The sequence below is a fragment of the Hemibagrus wyckioides genome, linkage group LG25, assembly GCF_019097595.1.
Source record: "Hemibagrus wyckioides isolate EC202008001 linkage group LG25, SWU_Hwy_1.0, whole genome shotgun sequence".
Classification (NCBI taxonomy): domain Eukaryota; kingdom Metazoa; phylum Chordata; class Actinopteri; order Siluriformes; family Bagridae; genus Hemibagrus; species Hemibagrus wyckioides.
This window is the reverse complement of record NC_080734.1, coordinates 26,028-38,683: the sequence shown is the minus strand read 5'-3', so window position 1 is coordinate 38,683 and position 12,656 is coordinate 26,028. Positions and strand designations below refer to the sequence as shown.

General features: G+C 41.1%; 1 protein-coding gene across 10 annotated transcripts in view; it reads left to right on the top strand.

Moving 5' to 3' along the window:
- The window catches only part of LOC131345906 (pleckstrin homology domain-containing family G member 3), a 40,302-nt gene that overhangs the window by 8,704 nt on the left and 18,942 nt on the right, over positions 1–12,656 (top strand). For 9 of the 10 annotated variants that reach the window (XM_058379091.1, XM_058379090.1, XM_058379086.1 and 6 more), the window contains exons 2-6: positions 9,588–9,765; positions 9,962–10,062; positions 10,220–10,289; positions 10,442–10,488; positions 10,623–10,773. In XM_058379091.1, the coding sequence (XP_058235074.1) occupies positions 9,667–9,765; positions 9,962–10,062; positions 10,220–10,289; positions 10,442–10,488; positions 10,623–10,773 (468 nt within the window). In that variant the 5' untranslated portion in view covers positions 9,588–9,666. Of the gene's footprint in view, positions 1–9,033; positions 9,168–9,587; positions 9,766–9,961; positions 10,063–10,219; positions 10,290–10,441; positions 10,489–10,622; positions 10,774–12,656 lie in introns of those variants that run through there. The other variant, XM_058379083.1, reaches the window with a different exon arrangement.

The window sequence follows — 12,656 nt, the reverse complement described above, 5'->3', positions numbered from 1 at the left end:
TACTGTATGGTTGTGTATGGTGTACTGTGTGGTTGTATATGGTGTACTGTGTGGTTGTATATGGTGTACTGTATGGTTGTGTATGGTGTACTGTGTGGTTGTATATGGTGTACTGTATGGTTGTGTATGGTGTACTGTATGGTTGTGTATGGTGTACTGTATGGTTGTGTATGGTGAACTGTATGGTTGTGTATGGTGTACTGTATGGTTGTGTATGGTGTACTGTTTGGTTGTGTATGGTGTACTGTATGGTTGTGTATGGTGTACTGTGTGGTTGTGTATGGTGTACTGTATGGTTGTGTATGGTGTACTGTATGGTTGTGTATGGTGTACTGTTTGGTGAACTGTATGGTTGTGTATGTTGTACTGTATGGTTGTGTATGGTGTACTGTGTGGTTGTGTATGGTGTACTGTGTGGTTGTGTATGGTGTACTGTATGGTTGTGTATGGTGTACTGTATGGTTGTGTATGGTGTACTGTTTGGTGAACTGTATGGTTGTGTATGGTGTACTGTATGGTTGTGTATGGTGTACTGTGTGGTTGTGTATGGTGTACTGTGTGGTTGTGTATGGTGTACTGTATGGTTGTGTATGGTGTACTGTTTGGTTGTGTATGGTGTACTGTATGGTTGTGTATGGTGTACTGTGTGGTTGTGTATGGTGTACTGTATGGTTGTGTATGGTGTACTGTATGGTTGTGTATGATGTACTGTATGGTTGTGTATGATGTACTGTGTGGTTGTGTATGGTGTACTGTGTGGTTGTGTATGATGTACTGTATGGTTGTGTATGGTGTACTGTGTGGTTGTGTATGATGTACTGTGTGGTGAACTGTATGGTTGTGTATGATGTACTGTGTGGTGAACTGTATGGTTGTGTATGATGTACTGTATGGTTGTGTATGGTGTACTGTGTGGTTGTGTATGATGTACTGTATGGTTGTGTATGGTGTACTGTGTGGTTGTGTATGATGTACTGTGTGGTGAACTGTATGGTTGTGTATGATGTACTGTGTGGTTGTGTATGGTGTACTGTATGGTTGTGTATGATGTACTGTGTGGTTGTGTATGGTGTACTGTGTGGTGAACTGTATGGTTGTGTATGATGTACTGTGTGGTTGTGTATGTACTGTGTGGTTGTATATGGTGTACTGTATGGTTGTGTATGGTGTACTGTATGGTTGTGTATGGTGTACTGTATGGTTGTGTATGGTGTACTGTTTGGTTGTGTATGGTGTACTGTATGGTTGTGTATGGTGTACTGTATGGTTGTGTATGGTGTACTGTATGGTTGTGTATGGTGTACTGTGTGGTTGTGTATGGTGAACTGTAGGGTTGTGTATGGTGTACTGTATGGTTGTGTATGGTGTACTGTGTGGTTGTGTATGGTGTACTGTATGGTTGTGTATGATGTACTGTGTGGTTGTGTATGGTGTACTGTATGGTGTACTGTATGGTTGTGTATGGTGTACTGTATGATGTACTGTATGGTTGTGTATGGTGTACTGTATGGTGTACTGTATGGTGAACTGTAGGGTTGTGTATGGTGAACTGTATGGTTGTGTATGGTGAACTGTATGGTTGTGTATGGTGTACTGTATGGTGAACTGTAGGGTTGTGTATGGTGAACTGTATGGTTGTGTATGGTGTACTGTATGATGTACTGTATGGTGAACTGTATGGTTGTGTATGGTGTACTGTATGGTTGTGTATGGTGTACTGTGTGGTTGTGTATGGTGTACTGTGTGGTTGTGTATGGTGTACTGTATGGTTGTGTATGATGTACTGTATGGTTGTGTATGGTGTACTGTATGGTGAACTGTAGGGTTGTGTATGGTGAACTGTATGGTTGTGTATGGTGTACTGTATGGTTGTGTATGGTGTACTGTATGGTGAACTGTAGGGTTGTGTATGGTGTACTGTATGGTTGTGTATGGTGTACTGTATGGTTGTGTATGGTGTACTGTATGGTGAACTGTAGGGTTGTGTATGGTGTACTGTATGGTTGTGTATGGTGTACTGTATGGTGTACTGTATGGTGAACTGTAGGGTTGTGTATGGTGAACTGTATGGTTGTGTATGGTGTACTGTATGGTTGTGTATGGTGTACTGTATGGTTGTGTATGGTGTACTGTATGGTTGTGTATGATGTACTGTATGGTTGTGTATGGTGTACTGTATGGTTGTGTATGGTGTACTGTATGGTTGTGTATGGTGTACTGTATGGTGAACTGTATGGTTGTGTATGGTGTACTGTATGGTTGTGTATGGTGTACTGTATGATGTACTGTATGGTGTACTGTATGGTGTACTGTATGGTTGTGTAGGATGTACTGTATGGTTGTGTATGGTGTACTGTGTGGTTGTGTATGGTGTACTGTATGGTTGTGTATGGTGTACTGTGTGGTTGTGTATGATGTACTGTGTGGTTGTGTATGATGTACTGTGTGGTTGTGTATGGTGTACTGTATGGTTGTGTATGGTGTACTGTGTGGTGAACTGTATGGTTGTGTATGGTGTACTGTATGGTTGTGTATGATGTACTGTATGGTTGTGTATGGTGTACTGTGTGGTTGTGTATGGTGTACTGTATGGTTGTGTATGGTGTACTGTGTGGTTGTGTATGATGTACTGTGTGGTTGTGTATGATGTACTGTGTGGTTGTGTATGGTGTACTGTATGGTTGTGTATGGTGTACTGTGTGGTGAACTGTATGGTTGTGTATGGTGTACTGTATGGTTGTGTATGGTGTACTGTTTGGTGAACTGTATGGTTGTGTATGGTGTACTGTGTGGTTGTGTATGGTGTACTGTATGGTTGTGTATGGTGTACTGTATGGTTGTGTATGGTGTACTGTATGGTTGTGTATGGTGTACTATGTGGTTGTGTATGGTGTACTGTATGGTTGTGTATGGTGTACTGTATGGTTGTGTATGGTGTACTGTATGGTTGTGTATGATGTACTGTATGGTTGTGTATGGTGTACTGTGTGGTTGTGTATGGTGTACTGTATGGTTGTGTATGGTGTACTGTATGGTTGTGTATGATGTACTGTGTGGTGAACTGTATGGTTGTGTATGGTGTACTGTGTGGTTGTGTATGGTGTACTGTATGGTTGTGTATGGTGTACTGTATGGTTGTGTATGATGTACTGTATGGTTGTGTATGGTGTACTGTGTGGTTGTGTATGATGTACTGTATGGTTGTGTATGGTGTACTGTGTGGTTGTGTATGATGTACTGTGTGGTGAACTGTATGGTTGTGTATGATGTACTGTATGGTTGTGTATGATGTACTGTGTGGTGAACTGTATGGTTGTGTATGATGTACTGTATGGTTGTGTATGGTGTACTGTGTGGTTGTGTATGATGTACTGTATGGTTGTGTATGGTGTACTGTGTGGTTGTGTATGATGTACTGTATGGTTGTGTATGGTGTACTGTATGGTTGTGTATGATGTACTGTGTGGTTGTGTATGTACTGTGTGGTGAACTCTATGGTTGTGTATGATGTACTGTGTGGTTGTGTATGTACTGTGTGGTTGTGTATGTACTGTGTGGTTGTGTATGGTGTACTGTATGGTTGTGTATGGTGTACTGTATGGTTGTGTATGGTGTACTGTATGGTTGTGTATGGTGTACTGTGTGGTTGTATATGGTGTACTGTGTGGTTGTATATGGTGTACTGTATGGTTGTGTATGGTGTACTGTGTGGCTGTATATGGTGTACTGTATGGTTGTGTATGGTGTACTGTATGGTTGTGTATGGTGTACTGTATGGTTGTGTATGGTGAACTGTATGGTTGTGTATGGTGTACTGTATGGTTGTGTATGGTGTACTGTATGGTTGTGTATGGTGTACTGTTTGGTGAACTGTATGGTTGTGTATGGTGTACTGTTTGGTGAACTGTATGGTTGTGTATGGTGTACTGTGTGGTTGTGTATGGTGTACTGTGTGGTTGTGTATGGTGTACTGTATGGTTGTGTATGGTGTACTGTATGGTTGTGTATGGTGTACTGTTTGGTGAACTGTATGGTTGTGTATGGTGTACTGTATGGTTGTGTATGGTGTACTGTGTGGTTGTGTATGGTGTACTGTGTGGTTGTGTATGGTGTACTGTGTGGTTGTGTATGGTGTACTGTGTGGTTGTGTATGGTGTACTGTATGGTTGTGTATGGTGTACTGTTTGGTTGTGTATGGTGTACTGTATGGTTGTGTATGGTGTACTGTGTGGTTGTGTATGGTGTACTGTATGGTTGTGTATGGTGTACTGTATGGTTGTGTATGATGTACTGTGTGGTTGTGTATGGTGTACTGTATGGTTGTGTATGGTGTACTGTATGGTTGTGTATGGTGTACTGTGTGGTTGTGTATGGTGTACTGTGTGGTTGTGTATGGTGTACTGTATGGTTGTGTATGGTGTACTGTATGGTTGTGTATGGTGTACTGTTTGGTGAACTGTATGGTTGTGTATGGTGTACTGTATGGTTGTGTATGATGTACTGTATGGTTGTGTATGATGTACTGTGTGGTTGTGTATGGTGTACTGTGTGGTTGTGTATGATGTACTGTATGGTTGTGTATGGTGTACTGTGTGGTTGTGTATGATGTACTGTGTGGTTGTGTATGGTGTACTGTGTGGTTGTGTATGATGTACTGTATGGTTGTGTATGATGTACTGTGTGGTGAACTGTATGGTTGTGTATGATGTACTGTATGGTTGTGTATGGTGTACTGTGTGGTTGTGTATGATGTACTGTATGGTTGTGTATGGTGTACTGTGTGGTTGTGTATGATGTACTGTGTGGTGAACTGTATGGTTGTGTATGATGTACTGTGTGGTTGTGTATGGTGTACTGTATGGTTGTGTATGATGTACTGTGTGGTTGTGTATGGTGTACTGTGTGGTTGTGTATGATGTACTGTATGGTTGTGTATGGTGTACTGTGTGGTTGTGTATGATGTACTGTGTGGTTGTGTATGGTGTACTGTGTGGTTGTGTATGATGTACTGTATGGTTGTGTATGATGTACTGTGTGGTGAACTGTATGGTTGTGTATGATGTACTGTATGGTTGTGTATGGTGTACTGTGTGGTTGTGTATGATGTACTGTATGGTTGTGTATGGTGTACTGTGTGGTTGTGTATGATGTACTGTGTGGTGAACTGTATGGTTGTGTATGATGTACTGTGTGGTTGTGTATGGTGTACTGTATGGTTGTGTATGATGTACTGTGTGGTTGTGTATGGTGTACTGTGTGGTGAACTGTATGGTTGTGTATGATGTACTGTGTGGTTGTGTATGTACTGTGTGGTTGTATATGGTGTACTGTATGGTTGTGTATGGTGTACTGTATGGTTGTGTATGGTGTACTGTATGGTTGTGTATGGTGTACTGTTTGGTTGTGTATGGTGTACTGTATGGTTGTGTATGGTGTACTGTATGATTGTATATGGTGTACTGTATGGTTGTGTATGGTGTACTGTATGGTTGTGTATGGTGTACTGTGTGGTTGTGTATGGTGTACTGTGTGGTTGTGTATGGTGTACTGTGTGGTTGTGTATGGTGTACTGTTTGGTGAACTGTATGGTTGTGTATGGTGTACTGTGTGGTTGTGTATGGTGTACTGTATGGTTGTGTATGGTGTACTGTTTGGTGAACTGTATGGTTGTGTATGGTGTACTGTATGGTTGTGTATGGTGTACTGTGTGGTTGTGTATGGTGTACTGTGTGGTTGTGTATGGTGTACTGTTTGGTGAACTGTATGGTTGTGTATGGTGTACTGTGTGGTTGTGTATGGTGTACTGTGTGGTTGTGTATGGTGTACTGTATGGTTGTGTATGATGTACTGTATGGTTGTGTATGGTGTACTGTGTGGTTGTGTATGGTGTACTGTATGGTTGTGTATGGTGTACTGTATGGTTGTGTATGGTGTACTGTTTGGTGAACTGTATGGTTGTGTATGGTGTACTGTATGGTTGTGTATGGTGTACTGTATGGTTGTGTATGGTGTACTGTGTGGTTGTGTATGGTGTACTGTATGGTTGTGTATGGTGTACTGTTTGGTGAACTGTATGGTTGTGTATGGTGTACTATGTGGTTGTGTATGGTGTACTGTGTGGTTGTGTATGGTGTACTGTATGGTTGTGTATGGTGTACTGTATGGTTGTGTATGGTGTACTGTGTGGTTGTGTATGGTGTACTGTGTGGTTGTGTATGGTGTACTGTATGGTTGTGTATGGTGTACTGTATGGTTGTGTATGGTGTACTGTATGGTTGTGTATGGTGTACTCTTTGGTGAACTGTATGGTTGTGTATGGTGTACTGTGTGGTTGTGTATGGTGTACTGTATGGTTGTGTTTGGTGAACTGTATGGTTGTGTATGGTGTACTGTGTGGTTGTGTATGGTGTACTGTGTGGTTGTGTATGGTGTACTGTTTGGTGAACTGTATGGTTGTGTATGGTGTACTGTGTGGTTGTGTATGGTGTACTGTGTGGTTGTGTATGGTGTACTGTATGGTTGTGTATGGTGTACTGTGTGGTTGTGTATGATGTACTGTGTGGTTGTGTATGGTGTACTGTGTGGTTGTGTATGGTGTACTGTATGGTTGTGTATGGTGTACTGTATGGTTGTGTATGGTGTACTGTATGGTTGTGTATGGTGTACTGTGTGGTTGTGTATGGTGTACTGTGTGGTTGTGTATGGTGTACTGTATGGTTGTGTATGGTGTACTGTATGGTTGTGTATGGTGTACTGTTTGGTGAACTGTATGGTTGTGTATGGTGTACTGTATGGTTGTGTATGGTGTACTGTATGGTTGTGTATGGTGTACTGTGTGGTTGTGTATGGTGTACTGTATGGTTGTGTATGGTGTACTGTATGGTTGTGTATGATGTACTGTATGGTTGTGTATGGTGTACTGTATGGTTGTGTATGGTGTACTGTATGGTTGTGTATGGTGTACTGTGTGGTTGTGTTTGGTGAACTGTATGGTTGTGTATGGTGTACTGTTTGGTGAACTGTATGGTTGTGTATGGTGTACTGTATGGTTGTGTATGGTGTACTGTGTGGTTGTGTATGGTGTACTGTATGGTTGTGTATGGTGTACTGTGTGGTGAACTGTATGGTTGTGTATGGTGTACTGTGTGGTTGTGTATGATGTACTCTATGGTTGTGTATGGTGTACTGTATGGTTGTGTATGGTGTACTGTATGGTTGTGTATGGTGTACTGTGTGGTTGTGTATGGTGTACTGTATGGTTGTGTATGATGTACTGTGTGGTGTACTGTATGGTTGTGTATGGTGTACTGTGTGGTTGTGTATGATGTACTCTATGGTTGTGTATGGTGTACTGTATGGTTGTGTATGGTGTACTGTATGGTTGTGTATGGTGTACTGTGTGGTTGTGTATGGTGTACTGTGTGGTTGTGTATGGTGTACTGTGTGGTTGTGTATGGTGTACTGTATGGTTGTGTATGGTGTACTGTATGGTTGTGTGTGGTGAACTGTATGGTTGTGTGTGGTGAACTGTATGGTTGTGTATGATGTACTGTATGGTGTACTGTGTGGTTGTGTATGTTGTACTGTGTGGTTGTGTATGTTGTACTGTGTGGTTGTGTATGGTGTACTGTATGGTTGTGTATGGTGTACTGTATGGTTGTGTATGGTGTACTGTATGGTTGTGTATGTACTGTATGGTGTACTGTATGGTTGTGTATGGTGTACTGTATGGTTGTGTATGTACTGTATGGTGTACTGTATGGTTGTGTATGGTGTACTGTATGGTTGTGTATGGTGTACTGTCTGGTTGTGTATGGTGTACTGTATGGTTGTGTATGTACTGTATGGTGTACTGTATGGTTGTGTATGGTGTACTGTATGGTTGTGTATGGTGTACTGTATGGTTGTGTATGGTGTACTGTGTGGTTGTGTATGGTGTACTGTATGGTTGTGTATGGTGTACTGTGTGGTTGTGTATGGTGTACTGTATGGTTGTGTATGTACTGTATGGTGTACTGTATGGTTGTGTATGATGTACTGTATGGTTGTGTATGGTGTACTGTATGGTTGTGTATGGTGTACTGTATGGTTGTGTATGGTGTACTGTATGGTTGTGTATGATGTACTGTGTGGTTGTGTATGGTGTACTGTATGGTTGTGTATGGTGTACTGTATGGTTGTGTATGATGTACTGTATGGTTGTGTATGGTGAACTGTATGGTTGTGACTATTGGACGAAGAGACGAATAGAATTTGAGTAGAATTATCTGCAGCACACTCAGGCCACAGTCAGATCATGATCACTGACACACAGAAGAGCACTGGAGCTACTGTGTCATGGATTAATTCATGCTGGTGCCGTGTGTCCAGGCCACCTTAAAGTCTGGAAAAGAAAAAGAATTATTTCATCTCTCAGCAATACAATTTATCATAAAAAGGTCATTAGGGGTCAGTTCCGGGTTGTTGCTGCATGTCCGCTGCTTTCAGACAATGTCCATTGTTTAAAGTGTTATAGAAATAAATTGTATTGAATTGAATTGTCAGCCAGACCTTCTTCTTCATGTGCAAAGTGATGAAGAATGAAGTCTTTATTAAAATGTGAGCAGTTTTATGAGGAAGTTTGTGTGTAAGTTTTAATGAGCATCTTGGAGAATCTGCTGAAGTTTTTGTGTTCAGAATCCTGGAGCATTCAGATATTTTTGTCCGTAATGCTGCTTTCTTCACTGACATACCAGTCTTCTTCTGTAACCTTATTTTTTAGAAGAATAATGTTTTGTGGAAATCTGGTGTGTGATGGTATGTGTTAGCTTCTTCCTGCTAACTTAGCTCTGTTTATTTACAGGCTTTGCTCTGTAGATGAGGATTTGTTCATTAACAGAAAAAAGAGAGGAGAACCTGTCAGTAGTGTGTGTTCAGTAGTGGTGACCTTCATCTGTTTGGCTTTACAGCATTATTATAACATTTACAGAGAATATGTGAAAAAAACTGAGAATTTCATTGTGAAATAATGTAAGTGTCTTCACTCTGTCCTGTTGGAGCTTCAGGCTTCTCCAGAAACTACAGAGAGTTTCTACATCATGATGTTAGTGTACACTATGAGGTCAGAATGAGGGGAAAGTTCTCTTTATCAGTTCATCTTAAGGAAGAAAAAAACACGGAAGCAAAAGGTAAATACCAAACTCCACATTTTCAAACAGCATTTTATCTCACAGTCTTTAAATTTTGTGCTGCAGGTTTGTTTAAAATCATGCTCAGGTTTTGTAATGTGATCTTTTTGGTCATGTTTCATGTCATCACACAATCCATAACTACACAAACCAGGTTCATTCTGTTTCCACTCACTTTACTGAAATGAACCCGTGCAGTGTGAGGAGGTCCATCTGCTCTTCATTAAAGTGGGATCTTTATCAGGGTCATTGATGCTCTGCCTTCCATTTGAAATCAAATAAAGTTTGCTATAAATGTCTGCTCTTTACAATCAATCTGTTTCAGTTTCCAGCCTTCAGCAGGAGTCATCTCATGATCATTTAAGCACTTCAATGAGTAATGAGGTGTGTGTGTGTGTGTGTGTTCCTCACTGTTCTCAGGTGTTGGTTCCTGTCAGGGTTTGAGCTTCACACTTCCACAGCGCTGGTGACAACAGGCTTCACATCTCTTTTCTTCATCATGGCTCCTAATCCAGAGATCTCCTACCTGGACCGTGTGGTCATGGAGATCATGGAGACAGAACACACTTATGTCCGAGATCTGCACAGCATTGTGGAGGTAATACACCTAAACTAAATGGTCCCTTTCATTTAAATATCCAGAATTTTATACTCTGGGGTCAAAACGATGCTGCTCTGTGAGCAGGAGCTTCATTCAGCTTAGAACATAAAGTTTGTCCTGTTGAAGTTATGACACTGATCACTGTGCGCGTGTGTATATGTGTGTGTATGTGTGTGTGCGTGTGTGTGTACAGGGCTACCTCGCTCACATAATAGACACTGCAGATTTACCCATCATACCTGAACAGGTGTGTGCTCTGTTCGGAAACATTGAGGTCATCTACGAGTTCAACAGGTCAGCAAACACACACACACACACACACCTCTTACTGATTGTAACTTGATGATAATGACCATTACTAATGTGAGCTGTTGTGCTGTTCAGTGTTATTACTACTTATTCATAATACTGTGCGTGCGTGTGTGTGTGTGTGTGTGTGTTTGTTGTTCAGTGAACTTTTACAGGAGTTGGATTTGTGTAAAAATGACCCGGTGGCCATCGCCAGGTGTTTCGTACTAAAGGTTAGTTTTTAATCTTTATCTATGTTGAAAGATTCTAATCATTCTCTACATATGTGTGTGTGTGTGTGTGTGTGTCTGTGCGCTTTTGGGGGCACTCTGGCTGTAAGAATCTGTCTGTAATTCCACCCTGAACATTGTGTTATTTCTGTTAGAGAGATTATTTTGAGATCTACACACAGTACTGCACCAACTACCCAAAGTAAGTAACACTACAGTAAGAGCTGTGTGTGTGTGTGTGTGTGTGTGTGTGTGTGTATTGTAATAAAGTAAAATAATGTCAATTTGTGTATTATTGTAATTGTGTGTGTGTGTGTGTGTGTATGTGTGTATCAGTTCGGTTGCTGCATTAACTGAATGTATGAGAAATAAAACACTGCTGAAGTTTTTCATGGAGAGACAGGAAGCTCTGAAACACCCACTTCCTCTGGGCTCATACCTTCTCAAACCTGTACAGAGGATACTGAAATATCATCTACTCTTACAGGTACACACACACACACACACACACATATATATATACACGCATATATATACAAACACACACACACACATACACACAAACACACACACACACACATATATATACACGCATATATATACAAACACACACATACACACAAACACACACACACACACATATATGTACACACAAACACACACATATATATATATATATATATATATATATATATATATATATATATATATATATATACAAACACACACACACACACATATATACACACAAACACACACACACATATACACACACACACACACACACATATATATATACAAACACACACACACACACACATATATATATACAAACACACACAAACACACATACATATATATATATATATTTATTATACATTTATTTATTTATATACATTTATATATAACACACACACACATATACACGCATATATATACAAACACACACACACATATATACACGCATATATATACAAACACACACACACATATATATACACACAAACACACACACACACACACACACACACATATATATATATACATACACACAAACACACACACACACACACACATATATATATATATATATATATATATATATATATATATATATATATATATACAAACATATACACAAACACACACACACACATACACATGTATACACACATACACACACACATATATACACAAATACACACACACACACACACATACTCTCACACATATACACACACACACACAGCATTTATAGATACACTATATTGCCAAAAGTACTCGCTCACCCATCCAAATAATCAGAATCAGGTGTTCCAATCACTTCCATGGCCACAGGTGTATAAAATCAAGCACCTAGGCATGCAGACTGTTTTTACAAACATTTGTGAAAGAATGGGTCGCTCTCAGGAGCTCAGTGAATTCCAGCGTGGAACTGTGATAGGATGCCACCTGTGCAACAAATCCAGTCGTGAAATTTCCTCGCTCCTAAATATTCCACAGTCAACTGTCAGCTGTATTATAAGAACGTGGAAGTGTTTGGGAACGACAGCAACTCAGCCACGAAGTGGTAGGCCACGTAAACTGACGGAGCGGGGTCAGCGGATGCTGAGGCACATAGTGCGAAGAGGTCGCCAACTTTCTGCAGAGTCCATCGCTACAGACCTCCAAACTTCATGTGGCCTTCAGATTAGCTCAAGAACAGTGCGCAGAGAGCTTCATGGAATGGGTTTCCATGGCCGAGCAGCTGCATCCAAGCCATACATCACCAAGTGCAATGCAAAGCGTCGGATGCAGTGGTGTAAAGCACGCCGCCACTGGACTCTAGAGCAGTGGAGACGCGTTCTCTGGAGTGACGAATCGCGCTTCTCCATCTGGCAATCTGATGGACGAGTCTGGGTTTGGCGGTTGCCAGGAGAACGGTACTTGTCTGACTGCATTGTGCCAAGTGTAAAGTTTGGTGGAGGGGGGATTATGGTGTGGGGTTGTTTTTCAGGAGCTGGGCTTGGCCCCTTAGTTCCAGTGAAAGGAACTCTGAATGCTTCAGCATACCAAGACATTTTGGACAATTCCATGCTCCCAACTTTGTGGGAACAGTTTGGAGCTGGCCCCTTCCTCTTCCAACATGACTGTGCACCAGTGACCAAAGCAAGGTCCATAAAGACATGGATGACAGAGTCTGGTGTGGAGGAACTTGACTGGCCTGCACAGAGTCCTGACCTCAACCCGATAGAACACCTTTGGGATGAATTAGAGCGGAGACTGAGAGCCAGGCCTTCTCGTCCAACATCAGTGTGTGACCTCACAAATGCCCTTCTGGAAGAATGGTCAAAAATTCCCATAAACACACTCCTAAACCTTGTGGACAGC